The sequence below is a fragment of the Vipera berus genome, assembly GCF_964194415.1.
Source record: "Vipera berus genome assembly, chromosome: Z".
Taxonomy (NCBI): Eukaryota; Metazoa; Chordata; class Lepidosauria; order Squamata; family Viperidae; genus Vipera; species Vipera berus.
In genome coordinates, this window is record NC_138205.1 from 22,369,059 (window position 1) to 22,390,741 (window position 21,683).

Here is a 21,683-nt window from a genome sequence, read left to right on the forward strand (position 1 = left end):
GATGGTGGAAGTTTGCAAATACCCTCCAACGAATCTGGACAGTATTATGTTGGTAAAGGCTAAGAAAGTTGTATACATAGAAATGCTATAGAAAAAAGTGCTAGAAAGTGCTAGAGTTTTACTGAAAAGAAACGGTCTGAATCAATCAACCAGGAAGGAAATTAATAAATCAAATTTGTCTATCAAAAGGTCTAAGAAGCTCATGTTCCTTCTTAACCTAGCCTTGTTTATTCACTGATTCTTATTATATTGTTGTACTGCCAAATCACAGAAGTTTACAAGCAGATAAAAGCAAAATATAATATTATAAAGATAAAACAAATAGAACAATAAGGCATCAAAAATAATAATGAACTGGCTATAATGGTACACTAAGCTAAATGTAATAGTCACTTGTTAAAAATGTCATTTTTGCAGTTCCAAGTGGATCATAAAACAATTTCTTTTAGGATGTAATATGTACCAGTGGTGGAGAACTTTATATATGTAATTTCCTAGTATATCCCATTGACTTACTAATGTGATTCAAAAAGAGATATCAGATTAATATCATATACTATATATGTAGAAAGTCCCAGAAATAGTCCACCAAAATTCAGAAAGTTTTAGAGAACAAATGATGGGAATAGTTCTGTCTGAGTTGTTGGTATGTTTCATAATCCTGTAGTAGATTATTGTAATAACAGACTAACAGAGTTGGAAGGGACCCTGATGGTCTTCTAGTCCAATTCGCTGCACAAATCAGAAACCCTGTACCATTCCAAACAAATGGATGTCCAATGTCTTCTTAAAAAACCTCCAGTTTTGGAGCACCCACAACTTCTGTAGGCAGGTTGCTCCACTGATTAATTGTTCTAAATGTCAGGAAATGTTTCCTTAGTTCTAGCTTGCTTCTCTCCTTGATTAGTTTCTATCCATTGCTTATTGTCCTGTCTTCAGGTGCTTTGGAGAATAGGGTGACACCCCCCTCTTCTTTGTGGCAGCCCCTTTGGGTTGAGAATGGATTTATCCCCTTTTCTTTATGGCAGCTGAAGACACACAGCTGAGTACAGAGGAACTCAGAGGAACTTATTCAAGCTGGAACTGTACTGTATTAGACTTGGGCCGCTCCCTGCCACAATATATAGCCAAACCCTATGGTAGCAACCAATCAGATTGAACCCGTGTTTGCCGCCCAAGGCTGACCAATTGCAGGACCAGAGACGTCCTGTTTGGGTTGCTGGAGAGCCATTAGCTCCCCAGCAATGCATGTGGTGTGGTACCAAAAGCCCAGTACACAACACCCCTCCCTCCTAAGATCAGGCTATAATACCCTTAAATAGCTTGACAATAGTCAAGACTTATGAATCACTCCCAACAACCAAAATACATAATAACAAAACAAAAAATAAAACAAAAAAATAATGCTTGTTAATTCAAGGTAGTTAGAATGACATTATGCAACCTTTACAGACGTGCTCTTGTAGTATGGACTACAATAAGATTTAACAATGGCTCAATGGCTTGTCAATGCAGTAAGGACTAGAAAGAGATGAAACAACATCTCAATGAACTTGCTTGCCAGCAATTACAAAATGCCCCCCAATTTCTGTAGGTAGTGGTATAATTGTCACAACACTATACATCACTTTATTTTACAATGTAGTCTGTAAGATATGCCGGAGGTTTGTGTGGCCTGGAGGAACGCCTTGGAGTTCCACTCACTTTGTGGTCTACCAGCTTACCCAGTGGGCTGGGTAGACCCATGTCCCTTTGTGCTCCATTGTCCAGGGGAATTGAAATGCTCTGGCTGGCCTCACCAAGTTGGCCCACCCCAGAGTCAGTCTGTTCTGCAGAGTAGGCACAGCGGTTGCTGAGATTCGGCTGGTTCACCTGGTCAGGGGTCCCATGTTGCACTTCCAAGCTTCCTGGTTTTTCCTCGGAATCCACTTCAGCTGAGAAGGGAAAACCCTGGTGGTTCTGGTGTGGGCTGGCTTGGGTGCCAGTTTGAGGACTTTGGGAGGGACTTATGCCATAGTCCTCACTTAGTGACCGTTCTGGAAACCTTTAAGTTGGTCCATGTGTCTTATAACCAGTCGTCCTCCCTCCAACCCCACTTCGTAAGATAGGGGTCCGGATGCCTTGGTCACTTGACTAGGAACCCACAAATTTCCAGGCCCATAGTTTCTGGCCCAAACCCAATCACCATTTGCAGCCCCCTCAGGGGTTTTGGTCTAGAGGCTTTGGATGCCACTATGTCTGGATGCAACCTGTCCAGTTTAGTAATTAAATGCCTTCCCCAACAAAGCTCAGCAGGACTTTTACCTGTAGCCATGCAGGGTGTAGAATGCTGACAGAGCCAAAAATCTGCTAATCTATGATGCCAGTCACCTGTGATAATGCGCTTGAGTGCCTCCTTTTTTGTCTTCACCATGCGTTCGGCTTGTCCATTTGAAGAAGGATGAAATGGTGCAGACGTAGCATGTCTGATGAGGTTAGTTCTAAGAAAAGCCTGAAACTCAGCAGCAGTGAATTGAGCCCCATTATCAGAAACCAAAACATCAGGCAACCCATGTGTTGCAAAGAGTTTTCTCAGCACCTGGATGGTCCTAGCAGTAGTCATATTAGGGACTGTAACTACTTCCAGCCATTTTGAGTGGCTATCCACTACTACCAAGAAAAGCTGTCCTTGAAAAGGCCCAGCATAGTCTATGTAAACCCTGGACCAGGGGGTATGTGTTTCTTCCCACCTGTGAATTGGAGCCTGAGGCATTTCAGGCCTAGATTGCTGGCAAGTATAGCAACCATGAACTTGATCCTCTACAGCCTTATCCAGGCCAGGCCACCAAAGGTAGCTTCTAGCTAAGGCTTTCATTTGTACAATGCCTGAATGGCCTTCATGTAAAGATTGTAAGACTCTGTCCCTTAATGAAGTGGGGATACCGACTCTGTTGCCCCATAAAATGCAGCCCTTGTGTGCAGACAACTCATGTCTCCTGACAAAATAACTTTGAAATTCAGAGCCTGGACTCTTTTCCAACCAGCTCATGTATACCCATGACAGTACTCTGCTCAGAATTTTATCTGTGGCAGTTTCAGCAGCAATATCCCCTGCGTGGAGGGGAAACTCAGGTAAGTCCTGAATGGACAATATTTTAGCAGCAGGAGCTGGATCAGGATCCGTTAGTGGCAGTGGTAGTCTGCTGAGGCCATCTGCATGGCCCATTTCCTTGCCTGGTTTATGAATTAACTTAAATTGTATGCAGACAAAAATATAGACCATCTCAGTATTCTTGGAGATAGTATGTGGGGAGTTTGCTTATCTGTTGTGAACAACCCCAAAAGGGGTTTGTGGTCAGTGTAGACAGTGAAATCCCTGCCATATAAATAATCATGGCATTTCTTAACTCCAGCCACTATGGCCAAGGCTTCTTTATCAATTTGCGCATAATTACGCTTAGCAGAAGATAAAGTCCTAGAATTAAATGCAATAGGAACCTGTTCCCCATTCCTCTCTATGTGGCTTAAGACTGCCCCCACCCCATAGGGAGATGCATCACATGCAAGACATACAAGTTTAGACTCAGTGTAATGAGTTACAGTGGATTTTTTAGAAAGAAGGGCTTTGAGATCCTGGAAACTTTTTTCATGTAAGTTAGTCCATTTCCAAGGGGCTTTTTTTTTATCAAGTAGCCTGTGGAGAGGCTCTGCTATTGCAGCCTTATGAGGTAGGAATGTGTGATAAAAATTCAGGAGACCCAAAAATGCTTGCAGCTCTCCTTTTGATTTTGGCCTAGGAGCCATTTTGATGGCCTTCACTTTTGAATCAGCGGGGTGAATCCCACTAGCATTGATACAGAACCCCAAGAATTCCATTGATGAGACCCCAATACTACATTTGTTTTTCTTTAATTTGAGGCCCGCATCACGGAGCCTCTGCAAAACAGCCCTGAGCCTATTGGCCAACACTTCTGGAGATTCCCCGGCAATGAGAACATCATCAAAATAGGGGCAGACACCCTGAATACCCTTAAGTGTGCGTTCCATAATCCCTTGGAAAATACCCAGTGCAACGCTGACTCCAAACTGCAAGCATTTGACTTTGAATGCCCCTCTGTGAGTTACTATTGTTTGAGCCACGGCTGTGGCCTTGTCAACCAGCAATTGCTGATATGCCTGCACTAAATCAAGTTTAGCAAAAATGGTTCCCCCTTGCAAGGAGACTAAAATATGGTTCACTACAGGGACTGGGTATGCATGTTGATTAAGGGCCTTATTTAATGTGCATTTATAGTCTGCGCAAATGTGAACTTCCCTGTTGGACTTTAGTGGGGTGACTATAGGAGTTTCCCACTCCCCCCATCAACAGGCTGTAATATGCCCTGTTCTACCAACTTATCGATTTTGGAATCGATTTTGTGTTTTAGGGCAAAGGGGACCCTGCAAGGCTTAATCCTAATTGGTACAACGTTAGGATCTAATTTAAAAGAAATTGGCGGGTCAGTATAAGTTCCCAGTTTTGACTCAAAAACATCCGTGTATTCCGCACAGTCATGAGGTCTGCTGTTTGTGTCTGGTTAATGCCTGTAATTTGAATGCCTAAAGCCTCAAACCAATCAAGTCCAATAAAACTTGTTCTTTGGCCCTCTACTACTATGACAACCAGGTGCCTCCCAAACCCTTTAAATTTTACCAATAAGTTTGCTTCACCCTTAACTTTAATGTGATCATTCTGAAAATCTGTTAAAATAATATCTGAGGGCTTTAGTTTAGCCCAATGGTTACTGCATCTACACACAAAGTTGAATGTGTCATGCAAGATGATTGATACTGCCAAGCCGGAGTCCAACTACATCTTACATGGAACTCCTTGTAGCTCTACCATGAGCTTGAGTTTAGGCTTAAGGGGGCGACGAGTCCTGGTGCGGCAAACGCTTCTCCAGCTTCTGAAGAACCCCACACTAACTGGACCCTGGGCCCCAGTACCTCTCCTAGTTGGTTCCTCTGACTGGTGTTTGGGTGGCTTGTCTCTCTGGCAGGCTCTGCACACCACCGCGATGTGGCCGGTCCTTCTGCAAGCTCTACATGTGGCCGAACAAAATCTGCAATTGGCACAGAAATGGTTGCCTCCACACCCTTTACATCTAGGTAAGAGAACTGCCTTGTAATTGTTCTCTCATTGGTGGTTGCCATGGTTTTGCACATTTGGCTGCCTTTGGAGCTTGTTTATTTTGGGTTCTTTGTCTTCTGATGATTCTCCAACGCATTTGGCGACCTCAAGATGAACGGAATCTTCTACTTTTGAAGATTTGGTGGGCTGCACAGTTTGCACTGCACCTCCGGCTGCTTTGTCAGCCATGACCTCATCCTGTGCCTCGGTGAATGTGAGATTGGGTCTGGCAAACAGTCTCTGCTGGAGGGTTCTGTCTCAAAGGCCACAGACGAGTCGGTCTCTTAGTCATTCCTCTAAATTTGAGAACTTGCAAAGGTGTGCAGCCTACCTTAGGCCCGCGATAAACTCTGAAGCTGTCTCTCCAGGAAGCTGCACTCTTTGGTCAAATTTAAAACGCCACGCCATCTCCAACATCTTGGGCTGAAAATGCCCAGTCAGCTTCTTCTTAAGGTCTGCAAACTATACTGCTTCAATGGGCATTGGTGCGAAAAGATTTTCTGCTAGGTCAAAAGTTGCTGGCCCACACATGCACAGCAACGTGGCAGCTTTTAGGCCTTCCTCTGCAATCTGGTTTGCTCGTAGATAGTTCTCCACTTGCGAGAGGAAAGACGGCCATTCTTCTGGATGCTTTACATCGAACTCTCTGAGTTTGCCGACTTTCGGCATCTTTCCTCGATTCCTGCGTTCTTGGATCCTGATTCTTGGGCTCAGGGAATGCAGCCACTGAGCATGCGGCCACTAGTGTAGCTTTAGTAGCTGGCCTAGAGGGGGGGAAGATGCCTCTTCCCTCCAGCGAGTAATGCCGACACCTAGTGAACTTCAGCCCTTTAGGCGGTGAAGCAGGATCCCACCTTTGTTGCCACTGTTAAGTCGTGGGCTCTGGTGAGCAGGAATGAAGACACACAGCTGAGTACAGAGGAACTCATTCTTTATTCAAGCTGGAACTGTACTGTACTAGACTTGGGTCATTCCCCACCATAATATATAGTCAAACCTTATGGTAGTAACCAATCAGATTGAACCCGTGTATGCCACCCAAGGCTGACCAATTGCAGGACTGGAGACATCCTGTCTGGGTTGCTGGAGAGCCGTTAGCTCCCCAGCAACGCACGTGGTATGGTACCAAAAGCCCAGTACATAACAGCAGCCACCCCTCTTCTTTGTAGTAGCCCCTAATTATCTGTTTGAATTTAGAATATACCTAAGAATAGAAAACATTTGCATTAGGAATTGCCAAGTTGTTTGTAAATTTTGACATTCCTATAGCTATGGGTGAGAATACATTTCTACACCCATTAAACCATCCAGCTGGTTCCATTTGTAGAAACAAAATTGAAATGTGTATCTTTGCCTTGAATACCTCAATATTTTTCTATGTTAAAAAAAGGTCCAACACCCTTTTGTCTTTTTCAGCAGGATAAATGAACTCCTGTAATGAAGTGCATGTGTTCACCTATATTACCAATAATACTATAGCTAACTAGGGAATTCTGAAAGTTGAAGATCACACATTTTAAAGTCACTATCTATCTGTGTGTGTGTCTATCAAAAATATATGCCACTGACTACCAATGATTCTGGGAGACTCACAAGAAAAGAATTTTTTTAAAAAACACACAAATGCAATAAGAAACAAAAATAAGAAAAATAAAGATTGCAAAGATGACAGAAACTGAATGGAATTTGCATCATGATATTTCCTCACTTGCCTCCCTCTTGAGAATGCCTATGAAAGCCACCAGGCATGACATTGTTTTCAAAGCATAGTAGAGATATTCTAAGAAAATAAATTATGAATAGTGGAGATCTGAATCAGTTTAGAGAGTTGATAACCTGCTGTAGTGAAGTAAGAGAGAGAGAGAGAGAAAGAGAAAGAAGGGGGAGGGAAAAAGGTGACTCTCTGCTTCTTCACAGTATAACAAGTTTAGTGATTTTTCTGACATTAATTGATAACCAGTGGTATCATTTTTCAATGTGGGTTTGTGGTGCCTCTCTTCCAGAGGAATGCTATAGCAAGTCTTATGACTCATTTCTTGTGGAAACCCAGTGTAGTTTTTGACAGATAACTAAATTCACTGATATAGATATCTGTTAAAATTCTAGTCATTCTCTTGTCTCAACCTACATAAAAGAGAGTGATATTTTTCTACTGGTTAATAACATTTGTTGAAAGACAAGGGAAACAAAACCTGATGAATCCATTGGACTCTGAAAATAAGGAAACAACTGTTGCTATCACTGTGCTTCTGGGAGGTTGTGAATCACCAGTGGGAGCAACACATTTTATGCTGGTATAGTTTTCTACTCCCTCCTTTTAACATGTCTGTGAGCAAGAACTCTAGGTTTTGAGCCATTACTATGTCACACCCTTCTTCCACAGTAGACAAGAATACTAACTTCAAGATCATCATTTTTTCCTTTCACTGGAAGTGCCTCTTTGGGATTTCATAAAATCCACCCAAAAGTTTTGGCTCTGAAGAATATTTTCTTCCATCTAAAGTTAAAATTTAACACCTTTTCCAATATGCTCACACAAACACAGAGACAGAGAGAGATGTGGGGGAAGTCTGCTTCCACATATGTGAGAAAGGCATATAACAACATTATGTTCATGCCAAGAGCCTGGAAAACATCTAGCTCTTGGCTTGTTCTGTGTTTCCCCTCCTCTCCAATTTTTCATTTCCTGCCTTGCTTTTCTATAACACATTCTTGCCCCCCTCTTCCCCTCCCAACTTTTCTTTGGGCTATAAATCCAGGATTTACACATCATGTCTGTTCCTTGGCTTGGGGTATGTTAGTGGGCAGGCAGCAGAGTGGGTGGGAGGTGTACAGCTAAAGGCCTGCAAAGGAGAGTGAAAGAATCAGCTTCAAAACAAAACAGAAAGTCCTATACAAAGAGCAACAGGAGTGACAGCTCAGGAACCACAGAACAACATGAAGGTAAGTCAGTGAAGAATCTGAAGTTTGAGGGCAACAGATAATTTTGGAAGGGAGGTGAATTAGGCTGTGAACTAAGGTTTGATTTATTTTTTTCCTTTGGACTTTGGTATTCTCTCCTCACTCCCAGTCAAATTAATTTTTGTAATGGTCTATTTCAGTGTCACATGTGATGAATGGAATTTGAAGTTAGGAGAAATGGTGAAAGCCAGCTTCAGTAACTTTTAGGTATGATGGCTGAATGTGAAAACTGAGACCCAGAATGGTGGAGGTATTAAGGTCTTGGATTAAGATTAGGACTTGACAGATTCATGTCTACTTTGTCTCTAGGTAGAATCAGCCATTAAATCTCACTGGGTAACTTTTGGCCAGTCCCTTTCTCTGGGCCCAGCCTACTTCACTAGGTTGTAGCTGTGAGGATTACATGAAGGAAGATCTCTCTGTGTATTCCTGGAATAAAGGCAGGATATAAAATTAACATTGTAAAGATATCCTCCCAATACAGATGTATGATAGATGTGACAAATATTTTGCCAAGACATTTCTGGAGGATTCTATTTGGCCATTGTAGGGAAGAAAAATGCTAAATGAAACAGACCTTTCTTTTGATATGGCTGGATTTCCTTGTCTTCTTAAATCCTGACATTTGTTTTCCCTATCATGAAGCTGATTCCTTAAACAAAAGGGATGTTTACTTTCTTTCTCTGTAATACTATTAAGGGATTGCTTTCCAAAGACATATTGAATCATAGACTGCTTAGCTACTCTATTTTTGTTCTGTAACAAAAGGGGGAAATGGTTTTCCTTCATATCCAAGATAGTGCAATTACAAGGGCTAATTGATCAGGGTAAATCTTATCAATATCTAATTAGTACCTAATAGAATTCTATGAAATAAATCATTTCATACAAAATACTTTGCAAAATTAACGGGGAGAGGAGGAGAGGAAAATTGCCCTGATTCCCTATAAATGAAAAGAGATAAGGGAATATTAATTTTCACAGAGCAAAATGATTAATGAGCAATGGACAGAATAAGAAGCTGAAGGTTATTTTAAAAAATGAACGTGAGCCAACATGATTGTATGAACTACAGTATGGAAATATCTTTTTTCAGACATTTGCAATCAAAGCTGCAATTGAGTCAGATGTGCTCCTTCTTATCTCTAGAGTTTCTCTGACTATGTAACTTCATATATATACATGGACAGAAACACTCTAGAGATTAGCAAGGAGCACACCTGACACCTGACTCAGTTATATCAATTAGCCCTCTGTAATTCCACTATCTTGGATATGAAGGAAAACCATTTGTTATAGTACAAAAATTGAGCAGCTAAACATTCCATGGTTCAAGGTATCTTTCATGTGTTGTGTGTGTGTGTGTGTGTGTGTGTCTCTGTGTGTTGTTTCTTAGCACTATCTAGAATACTGACTGTTGATTGCATGAAGAAATCTTGCTGGCCCATATTTTCCATGAATGTACCTCTGCATAGTTTCATCAGGAATGGAGACTAGCATCCCAGTTTCCATTCCACACATCCATTTATGTTCAAGTAGAATACTGTTTATTGTAGAGAGCTTTTCTGTATTCATACCAGAATCCAACTCAAGGTTACCTACTTGTTATGCTTCGTAGTCTGACATGTGACTCCTTAAATATGAAGCGCTTGGAGGGATGGCTAGGGGACATGATGTGGAGACAGAAAGAACTTCTTCAATGTTTCATATGCATTGCTCTTTGCTTGCTTGCAAATCTTACTGAAGGTATTCTAGAGATGACCTATGATTTCATCCTAATTTCTTTAAGGCTTGACTGCAATCTTAAATACTTTAATGAGAGAGTGAGCAACACTGTACAAAAGTGTTACTTAATGTTGGCAACTTAAAGATGTGTGGACTTCAATTGGCTGGGGAATTCTGAGAGTTGAAGTACACACATCTTCAAGTTGCTAAGGTTGAGAAACATTGCTATACAGGTAGTCCTCGACTTACAACAGACATTTGAAGTTACAATGGCATTGAAAAAAGTGACTTATGAGCATTTTTCACACTTATGACTGTTACAACATGCCCATGGTCATGTGATTTACATTTGGATGCTTGACAGCTGATTCACATTTATGACTGTTGCAGGGTCTGGGGGTCATGTGATCACCTTTTGCAACTTTCTGATAAGCAAAGTCAATGGGGAAACCATATTCACTTAACAAACATGGCAAGAAAAGTCGTAAAATGGAATAAAACTCATTTAACAAATTTCTCACTTAGCAACATAAATTTGGGGCTCAATTATGGTCATGCATTGAGGACTAGAGCTTCAAATAAAAGAATACATGCAGTTTAACTATATGTAATTTTTCATTCTAATCCCCGTATCTTCTTCATTGGTTCTTCATTCAGCAAGAATACAGTGTATATTCCCAGAAAAACAGATAGATACCTATTTTGTTCTACAAGTAGGATGCAAATTCACAAACTTTAAAACAAAACGAACAATAATAACAACAGCAGCAGCAGACCAGAATATAGTATGTAAATATTTTATTTAAAAAGTAAGTAACTGGGACATGTATACATTCAACAAATTGGCAAATCTGGTTAAAATGTTTCTATGGTGCATTTTTCTCCCGGATGTCAGCCCACAGGCCAAAATAAAATTCTGAAGCCAAGAAAAACAACAGAATACACAAAAGTTTCCACCTAAACTTGTGTCTAACCTGTGTATTGTTGAAAGATTGTCAAAGTTAAAGAGAATATGAATAATGGTAGATGAACTTTGGAATTTTCCTTCTAAATTTTCCCACTTTTGGAACTAACAAATATTAATTAATGTTGCACCAGAGAGGGAAAAGCATCTCTTTGCCAGTTTCTGAATCTTCATATTTAGGGCTTCTTGTGATCTGAACATTAGACCTGTCATCATGAGGTAATGTCTCCAAATCACGTTCTCTAGCAGTATCCACATTTCTTGCTGTTTGCCTCACAATGACAAAAGCCACATTCCAGCACCATACTGCAAGATCTTCCCCTTTGGAGCAGGCATACAAGATTGCAACACACTTACAAAAGGGGCAGGGTTTGTATTGCACCACAACAAGGCCACTTTCATCAACCTGATTCCTTTTGTTCCTTTTACAGGCACTGCTGTGACTAATAAATAAGTAGGCAACTTTTCAAGCTTCAACTGCCAGGTTTATATTGTGATATATTTCCATCTCTGACAAATATTTCTCTATATTCAATCAATGAATCCATTTTTCTCTCTCACACTCTCTCTCTTTTTACTTTGAGCACTAGAGTTCATATCATCACTAACAAAGAAGTTTGTTAGGCCTTCAGCAAGCTTCTGAACCCAAGAAAATGTTCATTCACATTTTTCACTTGAGACAGCAAAATCTGATTTTTATTTTTTGCCACGGTAATATTTAATGTGAAAATGACCAAAAGGAAGGGTTCAACATAAATAACCCCTTTGCAAGCTAAGCACACTTTGCAGATTTCTGTTTTTATTTTTTCTTGGTAGACAGTGCCAATTATACTAGGACAGTGTCTTTCCCAGCCAGAAAGACTTGCTGGGAATTAGGCAGTATATACTGTATATTATAATTAGGCTGGTCACACAGCCAGACAGATGTTTAGACTAGATTTGGCATTTTTGTCTATCCAACAAGTCCTTGCCAAGGACCTGAGATAGGCAGATATTGTGGTTTAATAATAATATATTGTCGCAAGTTGTAAGTTGCTTCAAGTAAAGCTGCCTTCTGCAATTTACTGATGGTGATTTTGTCAATGCTGATAGTGTTCAAGTAGTGTTCCAGATGTTTTAGAATTGCATCCAAGTTGCCTGTCTGTAATATCTTTGCTTTCTTTTGTCACATTCATTCTACTTCTATTTGTAGATCTTTATAAAACAATGGCAATTATATTATTATTAATAATAAGGTGCCTCTTTCCTCAGTATGTACCATGGATGACAAGTCATGCTTTTTCATTTTAGCTTTCTCAGGCCTCCTCATTTCTGCCCATCTGTTTGTTCCTCCTTTTACTTCTTCAGCTGCCAACACTGCAAGGACAGGCCATCAACTCAGGTAAGTGCTCTTGAGGCTGATTTATGGCACATACTCAGAATCCTCTATATACTCTTTCCACATTATGTCGACTGAAAGAAGGCAGTAACACCAGCTTTAGATGAAGTAATTTTAGCCGTCTTTAGGTTGGGCACGAAATAATTCTTATCTGAGACTATGAAAATCTGCTTGTCAATATAGGTGATGCAGAGCTTTTTATGACTCAGGGGCATAAATAGAATTCTCTAAACCCTAAAACAAGCCCATCAGAGGCCTCTCCCTATTCTAACTTTTTTTTGTGTGTGCCTTCAAGTCAATCTATACTACTGACTGATTGGCAAGTTCCTTCAGTTCTCTTGGCAAAGTTTCAGAAGTGGTTTACCATTGTCTACTTTCTAAGGCTGAGAGAAAATGACTGGCCCAAGGTCAGCCTGGCTTTGTCCCTAAGGTAGACTAGAACTCACAGTCTCCTGGATTTTAGCCTGATGCTTTAACCACCAAACCAAACTGGATCTCCATTCCAACTTGATTCATCAGTTAAAGACTTCAGGGTTTCATGTGTTCCAGTGTTTGGGGTCTCCCTGACAAGCTTCTGCTAGGGAGAAAAGGCAGCAGCTCAGAATGCTCTCCTGGGAGTGCAGTACTGCCAGAAAAATGTGCCAGTACTTGGGTTATCGGATGGAGTCTATGATAATTCACCATGGCCAACTCGCCACAGCCAACTCGCCACAGCCAATTTGCCAAAGCCAACTTGTTGCAGGCAAATATCAAAGAAATGGTGGGATGGAATCACTAAAAAAGGATGCAAAAGGAAGGACAGGATGAAATGTGAATGACAAAAATTATTTTTTTTATTTATTTCAAATGATTAAATTGAATTGTTAAATTTTCCTGCGGCAAGTTGTCCCGCGGCGAGTTGGTTGTGGTGAGTTGTCCCCTTCTGTATTGGAAGTGGATTGAAAAAATCTTGATGATTCCTAGATAGCACCAACCAAGAATATAGAAAATTCTCTATCTCTTTCCTGCCATTTAGTGACTGACCTAGGAATGCATGTTACGTTTATGTATTGTCTGTCAGGGAACCCTCAGCCATTATATTGCTCCCAGAAAATGATTAGATTTCTTTATGGTTGCATATCAGCTTTACAATAGATCACCATCAAGTTTGTTTTCTAAAGATTATAGGTTCAACTAAGGGTTCTTAGAACTATGGCCATTTACCCCATCTGAAGTATATTAATGTTATTGGCACAACTCAGTATAAAGCACTTTCCTCTACAATTAAATAGAGCACTTGTGCTAAAAAGTAAAGAAACTCTCAAGTCGAGCTTAACTCTTGATGATTCTGACTGTGAAGCTTTTTTGGCAGCTTTACAAAAGTTTGCCATTGTTTTGTGGTTTCTTTGATTTCCTAATCTAGCTAACAGACATGGCATTTCATAATCCTCCCGATCCAAATACTAATCAGGGCTGACCCTACATGGCTTCTGAGATCAGCCAAGTCTATTTGTTAAAACATTTCAAGACAGATAAACTTTTACTTCCAGAACTGCTCTTTGAATAAATTTTTTGAAATCTGGGCCAGCACTAGTCTACCGAGCAGATTGAGCCATTTTTTTAATAAATGAAGAACATTAAAACATAGTCCACTTTCAGGCAAGCACAAAAGACACAAACAAGCATTTAAATTATCCTTTCAGCTTCTGAACAGCTGTTTGCAATCAAATTGGGCAGAAAAATACACTGCTTCCAGTTAGCCAGAAAGTCTCCTCTTGGGAGGTCATTTGTGGATTGCAGCTTCCCCGACCTGGCTTACATTACAGCACCTTTTGTCTTTTTAATCATAGGATCTTTTCACTATAGTTAAATACAGTGTTCTGGAATACCCAAAATAGCAATAGCATTTAGACTTATATACCGCTTCACAGTGATTTACAGCCCCCTCTAAGCAGTTTACAGAGTCAGCATATTGCTCTCAACAATCTGGATCCTAATTTTACCAACCTCAGAAGGATGGAAGGCTGAGTCAACCTTGAGCTGGTCAAAACTGGATAGGATGTTTATTTTTATAATGCAGTATAGAGAATCTTGGAATACACAAGAAGTGTCAGGTCTGTTGTCCATCTAGTCCAGAAATGGCTACTTTGAGAGCAGTGTCCCAAGTTTCCAAGGGGAGAGTTTGCTGATCATATGCTGCCTATTAACTGGAGAAATGTTGAAGTGTTGAAACAGGACCTTTCTTACATGCAGTCCAAATATTAATTCACTAAGCTGTGATTCTCCTGTTCCCTTACTTCCATATTAATCCTTTGTACAGTTTACTTTATGTGTAACAATATAAGTAACCTATCTTTGCATCTGAATGATTCCTCATTAATAGCGCAGAACAATGTTAATTCACCAACTGAACAATTATTTCAAAAGAAACACACAAACACACACTGGGTTGGGAAAAGTTAACAGGAAAAACAAACAAAGCCAGCACTGTGAAGAGATTTAAGCCATGTGTTTGCATTTATCCTAAAGTCTTTTGGAAGATCCTGTTTGTGACTGATGAGTGAGCATTAATTATGAAGTCGGAGAGGCTTTCTTGAAGAGGACACTGGAGTATCTAGTACCATGACAGAAAAAGCCCCCTTGCTGTTTACTGCCTTCTTACCTCAGATGGTGAAGGGGCTCTAAACATTAATCTGGTTGCTCAGATGCACTAATCTGCAAGAACTGAAAAAACCCTTCCCTGATATAATGGTGTCAGCCTTATCAGGTGGACCAGACAAGAAACAAGACTAGATAAACTAATACCACTCTAGTGTAAAGCTACCACTCTAGTGTTCAGCTACCCCCTGCTTAAGTAGGAGACTCTATATCATTCTGAACACATGGTTGTTCAGTCTCTTCTTGAAAACTTTCAGTGTGGAGCACCCACAACTTCCACAGATAAGTTGTTCCACTAATTAATTGTTCTCATTACCAGGAAATTTCTTCTTAGTTCTAGATAATTAAGGGGATAACAGATGATTTTCCATCTGTTAGCTGATATTTTTTCCTCCACATAGATTGTTTAAATTGTACTGGAAGAATGAAGAAATAGCTTCCCATGTATGGAAGAATTTCTAGAAAAGTCTTAGTTGATGGCAGTTACTATAGTATAAAGATCAGTGCTTGCTATCCCTGCACATAATCAAGAGTGTCTTTTGACAGAGATAATAACTAAAACAATTCCTTAATAGGAGTCTTGGCTAGAAGTTTCTTGCTTATATGAATTTTTAGGGCTTTTCATGCTTGGTGACTATTTAGTTACTACTTAAATGCACATATGCACAATCCCCACAACCTAGAAACACCCATTTCAATGAGGATTAAAGAGAAATATGTATACATTTGAAATCTATCCGGAAAGGAAAATTGTTATCCCTTATGCGTATGTGCCTGGAGAAATGGGATGACATTCAAACACATCCAAAGAGTGTCTTCAGTGACCTACATTGTACATTACAAGTTAACATTTTCAAAATTACATACAGAGTATACATCTACTGTATGTGACAGCAGACTGTATTGAAATGCATATATTTATTAAAATAATATTCCCCCCAAAAAAATCAGTAAGGAAAATTATTTATAAAATCTATTTACATTGGCTGAATGTCAAAAATGTGCCTAAATTTGGACAAATATGTACTGATATAAAGGGACACGGTGGTTCAGTGGGTTAGGACGCTGAGCTTGTCGATCAGAAGGTCGGCAGTTTGGCAGGTCGAAATCCTGAGTGCCGCGTAACAGAGTGAGCGCCTGTCACTCATCCCAGCTTCTGCCCACCTAGCTGTTCAAAAACACATAAAAATGCAAGTAGAAAAATAGGGACCACTATGGTGGGAAGGTAACAGCGTTCCATGCGCCTTTGGCGTCTAGTCATACTGGCCACATGACCACGGAGACGTCCTCGGACAAGCGCTGGATCTTCGGCTTTGAAACGGAGATGAGCACCGGCCCCTAGAGTTGGAAACGACTAGCAGGCATTTGCAGGGGAACCTTTACCTTTACCTTTACACACACACACACACACACACGCACACACAAACACACACACACACACACACACACACACATATATATATATATAAATTTCAATTAACAAAATGTAGTATTTTTATTTTATTTATTTCTTAACTTTTATTTATTTCTTAGCTTTTTAAGCTATTCTCAGAAATATCACCCAAATAGGTGATCTTGAACAAAGTAATTATGATATTTGTAAAATAGCAACAGATTTATAATTATTGTCTTGGACTACTGACTCTCTGCTTTAAAGCAAAATGGTTAATCAGAAGCTAAAATAATGTCATAAACTTGATGGGTTATTTAAATTTAAAGTAATATGCTTTTCCTCCCACTGGGATAGCTCAGCAATCTCAACACTGCGGAGAAGATTCATTTCCACTTGACTGTGAGGATATATACGATCAAGGTTCAGAGACAGATGGCGTGTACCTCATCTTTCCAGCAGGACCCAATGTCCCTGTCCCCGTGTACTGTGACATGACCACTGATGATGGAAAATGGACGGTAATGAAGTCCTTGGGATGGATTCAAAATGGGACAGTGTATCCCATGGAGGCGCAAGAGATCCTAGGGCTGAGTTAGATTAGTAGTGGCTGTTCAGTGCTAGTCTGGTGGAAATTCCATAACCTTGATTTCTTTGATCTTGGCCTGTTCTCTAGTTGTAGTTTCAGTATCATTTGTGGTGCTGATATTGTTCAATATAAAGCTTTAAGAAACTTGTAGTACTATATTGCAACCATTTGTTTCCCTGGGAGTTTAAGACAACAAATATGGAAGGGTGTTTCCCCTCATTTTATCACCACAGACTCCACTCAGGTAAATTGGACCAGAAGAGAGGTCCAAGAGAGGTCCAATTGACTACTAACTCATTGAGCTCTAATGTCAAATGGGGCTATGACTCTGGATCTTTCCAAACCAGGTCTTACATTACTCTTTTTCATGAGGCCAAGGTATCTGTGTCTCATGTGAATATTGTCACTTCTTAGCTTGAACTTCAGAGGTATTTAGGATCAACCAGGAACACACATTTTTGTGGTGTCTCCCTGTTTATGGAATAATGCCATCTTTCTACAGATATAAGCAATTCAGTACTTTTCCTTGTCTTGTTAGCCAATGTAGAAGTGAGATAGTGTCTAGCATGGAAAAATGGGCTATAAAGACCAGAAGTCAAACAAGCAAATATGTATTTAAAATAGGAAGATGCAAATAGGAGGGTGATAAATTGTGTGCGCGCTTAAACCAAGACTGTTAGAATAAGGCTTAGCATAGTGTATGAATCATTTTGGATTATCCAATTAACCATGTTTCAGCAATGTAACTTAGCATAATGCATAATCTCCTTGATTATTTTCTTTCAATGGTGTTGACAGAAATGCAGCTTCAGGATAACTGTTGACAAATTGATGTTAATTTAACAATTATCTTTCCTCAAAACTGTTATACTTCGCAGGTTTTCCAGAAACGTTTCAATGGGTCAATCAGTTTCTTTCGGGGATGGAATGACTACAGGTTTGGCTTTGGCAAAGCTGATGGTGAATATTGGCTTGGTAAATATAAAGGGGTGCAAGGAAATTTCTCCTCCTCCTCCTCTTTCTTTTTCCTTCTCCTTTTCGTCCTCCTCTCTGAGGAGCCTCTGCCAAAAGCCATTGATTTTTCCCACCCTTTCCCTCACTGGCTTCTCACCAGTCTCAGAATTTTATGCATCTCTTGATCCAGACGTCTACTTTTGCCAGAAACTTTTGGAATGTAAAATGTTTGGGTTTCTCCCCTAAGCAGCTGAAACCTGGGCCAGAAAACTACATCATGAAGTGCAATTGCTCTGTTTATTATTAGTCTCGGCCAGCAAGCACAGCCAAGAACTGTCTTGCTTTTCTGTCTGGCCAGCACTTTTTTGTCAAGAGAATGGGGGTCATCCCCAAAGGGTAGGAAAATAAATGGAGGTGCTTTGGACATTTTCCCAAGGCATCAGAACTATGAGCCCACAACCTATTTTCCCACCTTTTCTAGGACTGCAAAATATCCACCTTCTCACCCTGAAGCAGAAGTATCAGCTACGTGTGGAACTGGATGACTTTGAGAATAATACCGCCTTTGCTAAATATGCTGACTTCTCCCTTTCCCCAAATGCAATCAGTGCAGAAGAGGATGGCTACACGCTCCATGTATCTGGCTTTACTGATGGAGGGGCAGGTAAGAGACCCCCGATTCCCAGTCCCATTTCAGTACAAAATAGAGTAAGACTGAGTCTCAAAACGAAGATAGGAAAACCTATTTACATTGTGATAGTTGTGACCCATTTGCAACTGTCTGTTTTTAAAAGATGGAAAGCGTGGTCTTGTCTCAAACTTGGTAATCAGGCATTTAAGTAGGATCAGTTTGGATCTATATATTATCATGAATATTAAAATGATGTTTCTCCCCAGCCTAGTATATAGATCAGTCATCCATAGCTTGCTGTCCTTCTCATATATTGGGTCTATAATTTCCAAAACCCTTCTGGGCTAGGGGTGTCCAAATACTAACATAAACTCACGTGTCTTAAAATGATGTCTACAGCCAGCTCTTTTTCTTTCCCTCAGACAGATGTTTCTTTCCCTCAGACAGACTTTGATATATGGGATCAGAATATATTATGGGGAAATCAGAAGTCATTTAAAAGATTTTTACAGCATATTCCCTCCAATCTTGAAACATAAGTTATGAAATGTGCCCCAAAACATTCCAATGTCAGCTATCCCTGATCAGAATATGTAGGTTCCAATGAATATACTCTCAAATAGGCACATGACACTACTCCTTATTCCTATCGGCTTTGTGAAGTCTCATTTTTACCTTTTTTATTTATATTCCCAACAGGTGATTCATTGTCCTATCACAGTGGCCAGAAGTTCTCCACATTTGACCGTGATCAAGATCTTTATGTGCAGAACTGTGCAGCTCTCTCATCAGGTGCCTGGTGGTTCAAGAGCTGCCATTTTTCCAACCTCAATGGCTTCTACCTTGGTGGACCACATCTGTCCTATGCCAATGGCATTAATTGGTACCAGTGGAAAGGCTTCTACTATTCTCTCAAGAGAAGTGAAATGAAAATACGTCGTGTTTGAGATCCAAGGCAGCTGGTGGCTTTTCCCATTTTTCTACTCTAGTGGCCACTTGAATCTTGATGTAGACTGAACTCCCAATTGTTAATGTATTTCATCACTTTGACTCTGTTTTCCTACCTTTAGCATGCAGCCTGCACCAAATTATTCCTCAGAGAACACAACTCTCAATAAAGATACCCATTTCTCATTACTGAGACCCAACACAATTAGATAATTGCCAGTGCCCTATCCTACTATCGTACTAATCATCACAGTTATGGTAGCCACCAACCTCCCTGCTCTCCCAGGAAAGCTAGGTTTGTTTCACCAACATCAATATGACTGGTCATGGGTCCTGCCCACCATTTCAATGTCCCAAATCAAAAACTGCATTGGGAACATACCAAAAATAAACCCCATCTCTTCTAGCTCCTCTTCAGCATTCAGCAGAAAAGAAAAAATGGAGGAGGCTATAGGGGTTATGGTAATGTTCCAGGCTAATCTGCCTGCCTCAATTAGTAAAATAAGGTAAAGTGTATTGGCAGAACTGGAAGAATGGCTCATCTAAGCCAGGTTCCTGTTTTATCCCCATCCCAGTCCTCCAACAAAGGATTTGTAATATTCAAAACTACAGAGACCAGAGGATTTAGGACAGAACTCAGAAAACATTTAAGAATGATCAGAGTAGACACATCCAGTTGGAAGTTTCTGGCAGATGGGAACAAGTATTGTAAGGTTCAGGGAAAAGGTTCCAAAGGTGATAGCAATTATCTTGCTTTTAAAAATGAAATGAAATGAAAGTCTATTCTCCAAATATGGACAATTGAGAGACCAGTGGAACTGTTAATAGTATAAAGACTTTTAAGGCCACCCTTTCTGGGCCAAATCCCACCCCCATACATCTACCCTATCATTAAACTGTTTCTGCAGCATCTGTCTGGACAGTGACATGGTCCAAGTTCTAAAGTAAAAATCTGAAGATGGAAATCCTCTTTCTAGCCTGCTCTCGAATCTTGCCAAAAGACTTGTTTTGACTACAGCCTGTTCACCATCTGGATTCTGTTCTCAGCAATTAAATTTATAGGACACCTGAGGCTACAGTACTGAAATGGGCAGAGATCCCAAAAAACCTGATGTTCTTTTGCACGTTCCAAAGAAATCAGTTCGGATCTTGCAAAAGCATGTCGTGGGAGAGAGTGATAAATTGGTGGTTAGACCTACAACAGTGAAGGTTTGTATCTGTAATCTGTGAAAAGGGGAAGTTGAAAATCCAAGCCAAAAGGTTAAATTAATTAATTTCTGGAAAGATTATACAAGAGGTAAGAACAAGTCATTAGCAACCATGCAAATTAAGACAAGTGAATGTAATAGAGAAAACAGATGTATTTGGAGCCTTAGAATGTGATGTCTTCCTTTTTTGTGGGGGTCCCACAATGAAATAGTTCACTGAGAGTGCAAAGGAAAGAACACTTGTGGAATCCTTAGTGCTCTCTGAGCTTGGTTGTTTGCTTGCATATGAAACAACTAGATAACATCATCAGCAATAGCAGCAATAGCACATTGAAAAGGTTGCAGTAAACAACCAAGCTCAGAGAGCACAAAGGACTCCACAATTCAACCCTGAGCTACATATATTCTCTTTGAAGGAGAACTTCCTTGAGGATAAGAGGCTTTAATTCCATTAGTCACTACAAATTTCTCAGCACACTGTACTGCTGTCCAAACAGAACTGGGAACTGCATAGTTTACCCCATATTATGTAACTGAAAGACTGAATCCTTCGGGAGAAGGGCGGTATACAAATAAAATTAATAATAATAATAATAATAATAATAATAATAATAATAATAATAATAATAATAATAATCTACAGGGAACCAGCAAAAATCAGTAGTGCCATTTGAATTTTATTGACTAGTTGAAAAAAATAAAATAAAAAGAAGTACAGAGAGAGAGCCGGACACAATCAAATTCTACACTTTTAGAATCTTTCTGATATCTTGATTTCATATTTCATCTCTTTTCCACAAAGAATAAATGAGTTTCTTATAATATAATTTAAGATATGATAGCTATGCCCACTGTGTACTGCTTTAGTTTTGCACCCAAAGCAATCCCAAAGTGGATTTCACATGGAAATACAATGGATGTCAGCAAATAGTTCCATGGCTATGCTGATACCAGAAGCCAATTAAGGATGGTATTCCCCATTCCCCTCCATTTTGCTTATTACCATAGGCTAGATCAACATAGTGAAAAAGAATTGGTGATTCATCAAGGTTTATCAAAGGAAGGAGGGAGAGACAGTGAAATCATTATGTCTTTCTTTACCACTGGAGAGCATGCTGCCCTAGTCTTTATCATCACCAGCAGATCAAA

General features: G+C 40.0%; 1 protein-coding gene across 1 annotated transcript; it reads left to right on the top strand.

The window, feature by feature from the left end:
- Window positions 1-7,946: 7,946 nt before the first annotated feature.
- LOC308677231 (microfibril-associated glycoprotein 4-like) lies at window positions 7,947-19,521 on the top strand. The gene is made up of 6 exons (XM_081343448.1): window positions 7,947-8,092; window positions 12,090-12,180; window positions 16,562-16,725; window positions 17,672-17,768; window positions 18,229-18,411; window positions 19,078-19,521. The coding sequence occupies exons 1-6, from the start codon at window positions 8,087-8,089 to the stop codon at window positions 19,323-19,325; spliced, it is 789 nt and encodes a 262-aa protein (XP_081199574.1). The 5' UTR covers window positions 7,947-8,086; the 3' UTR covers window positions 19,326-19,521.
- The last annotated feature ends 2,162 nt before the right edge of the window (window positions 19,522-21,683 follow it).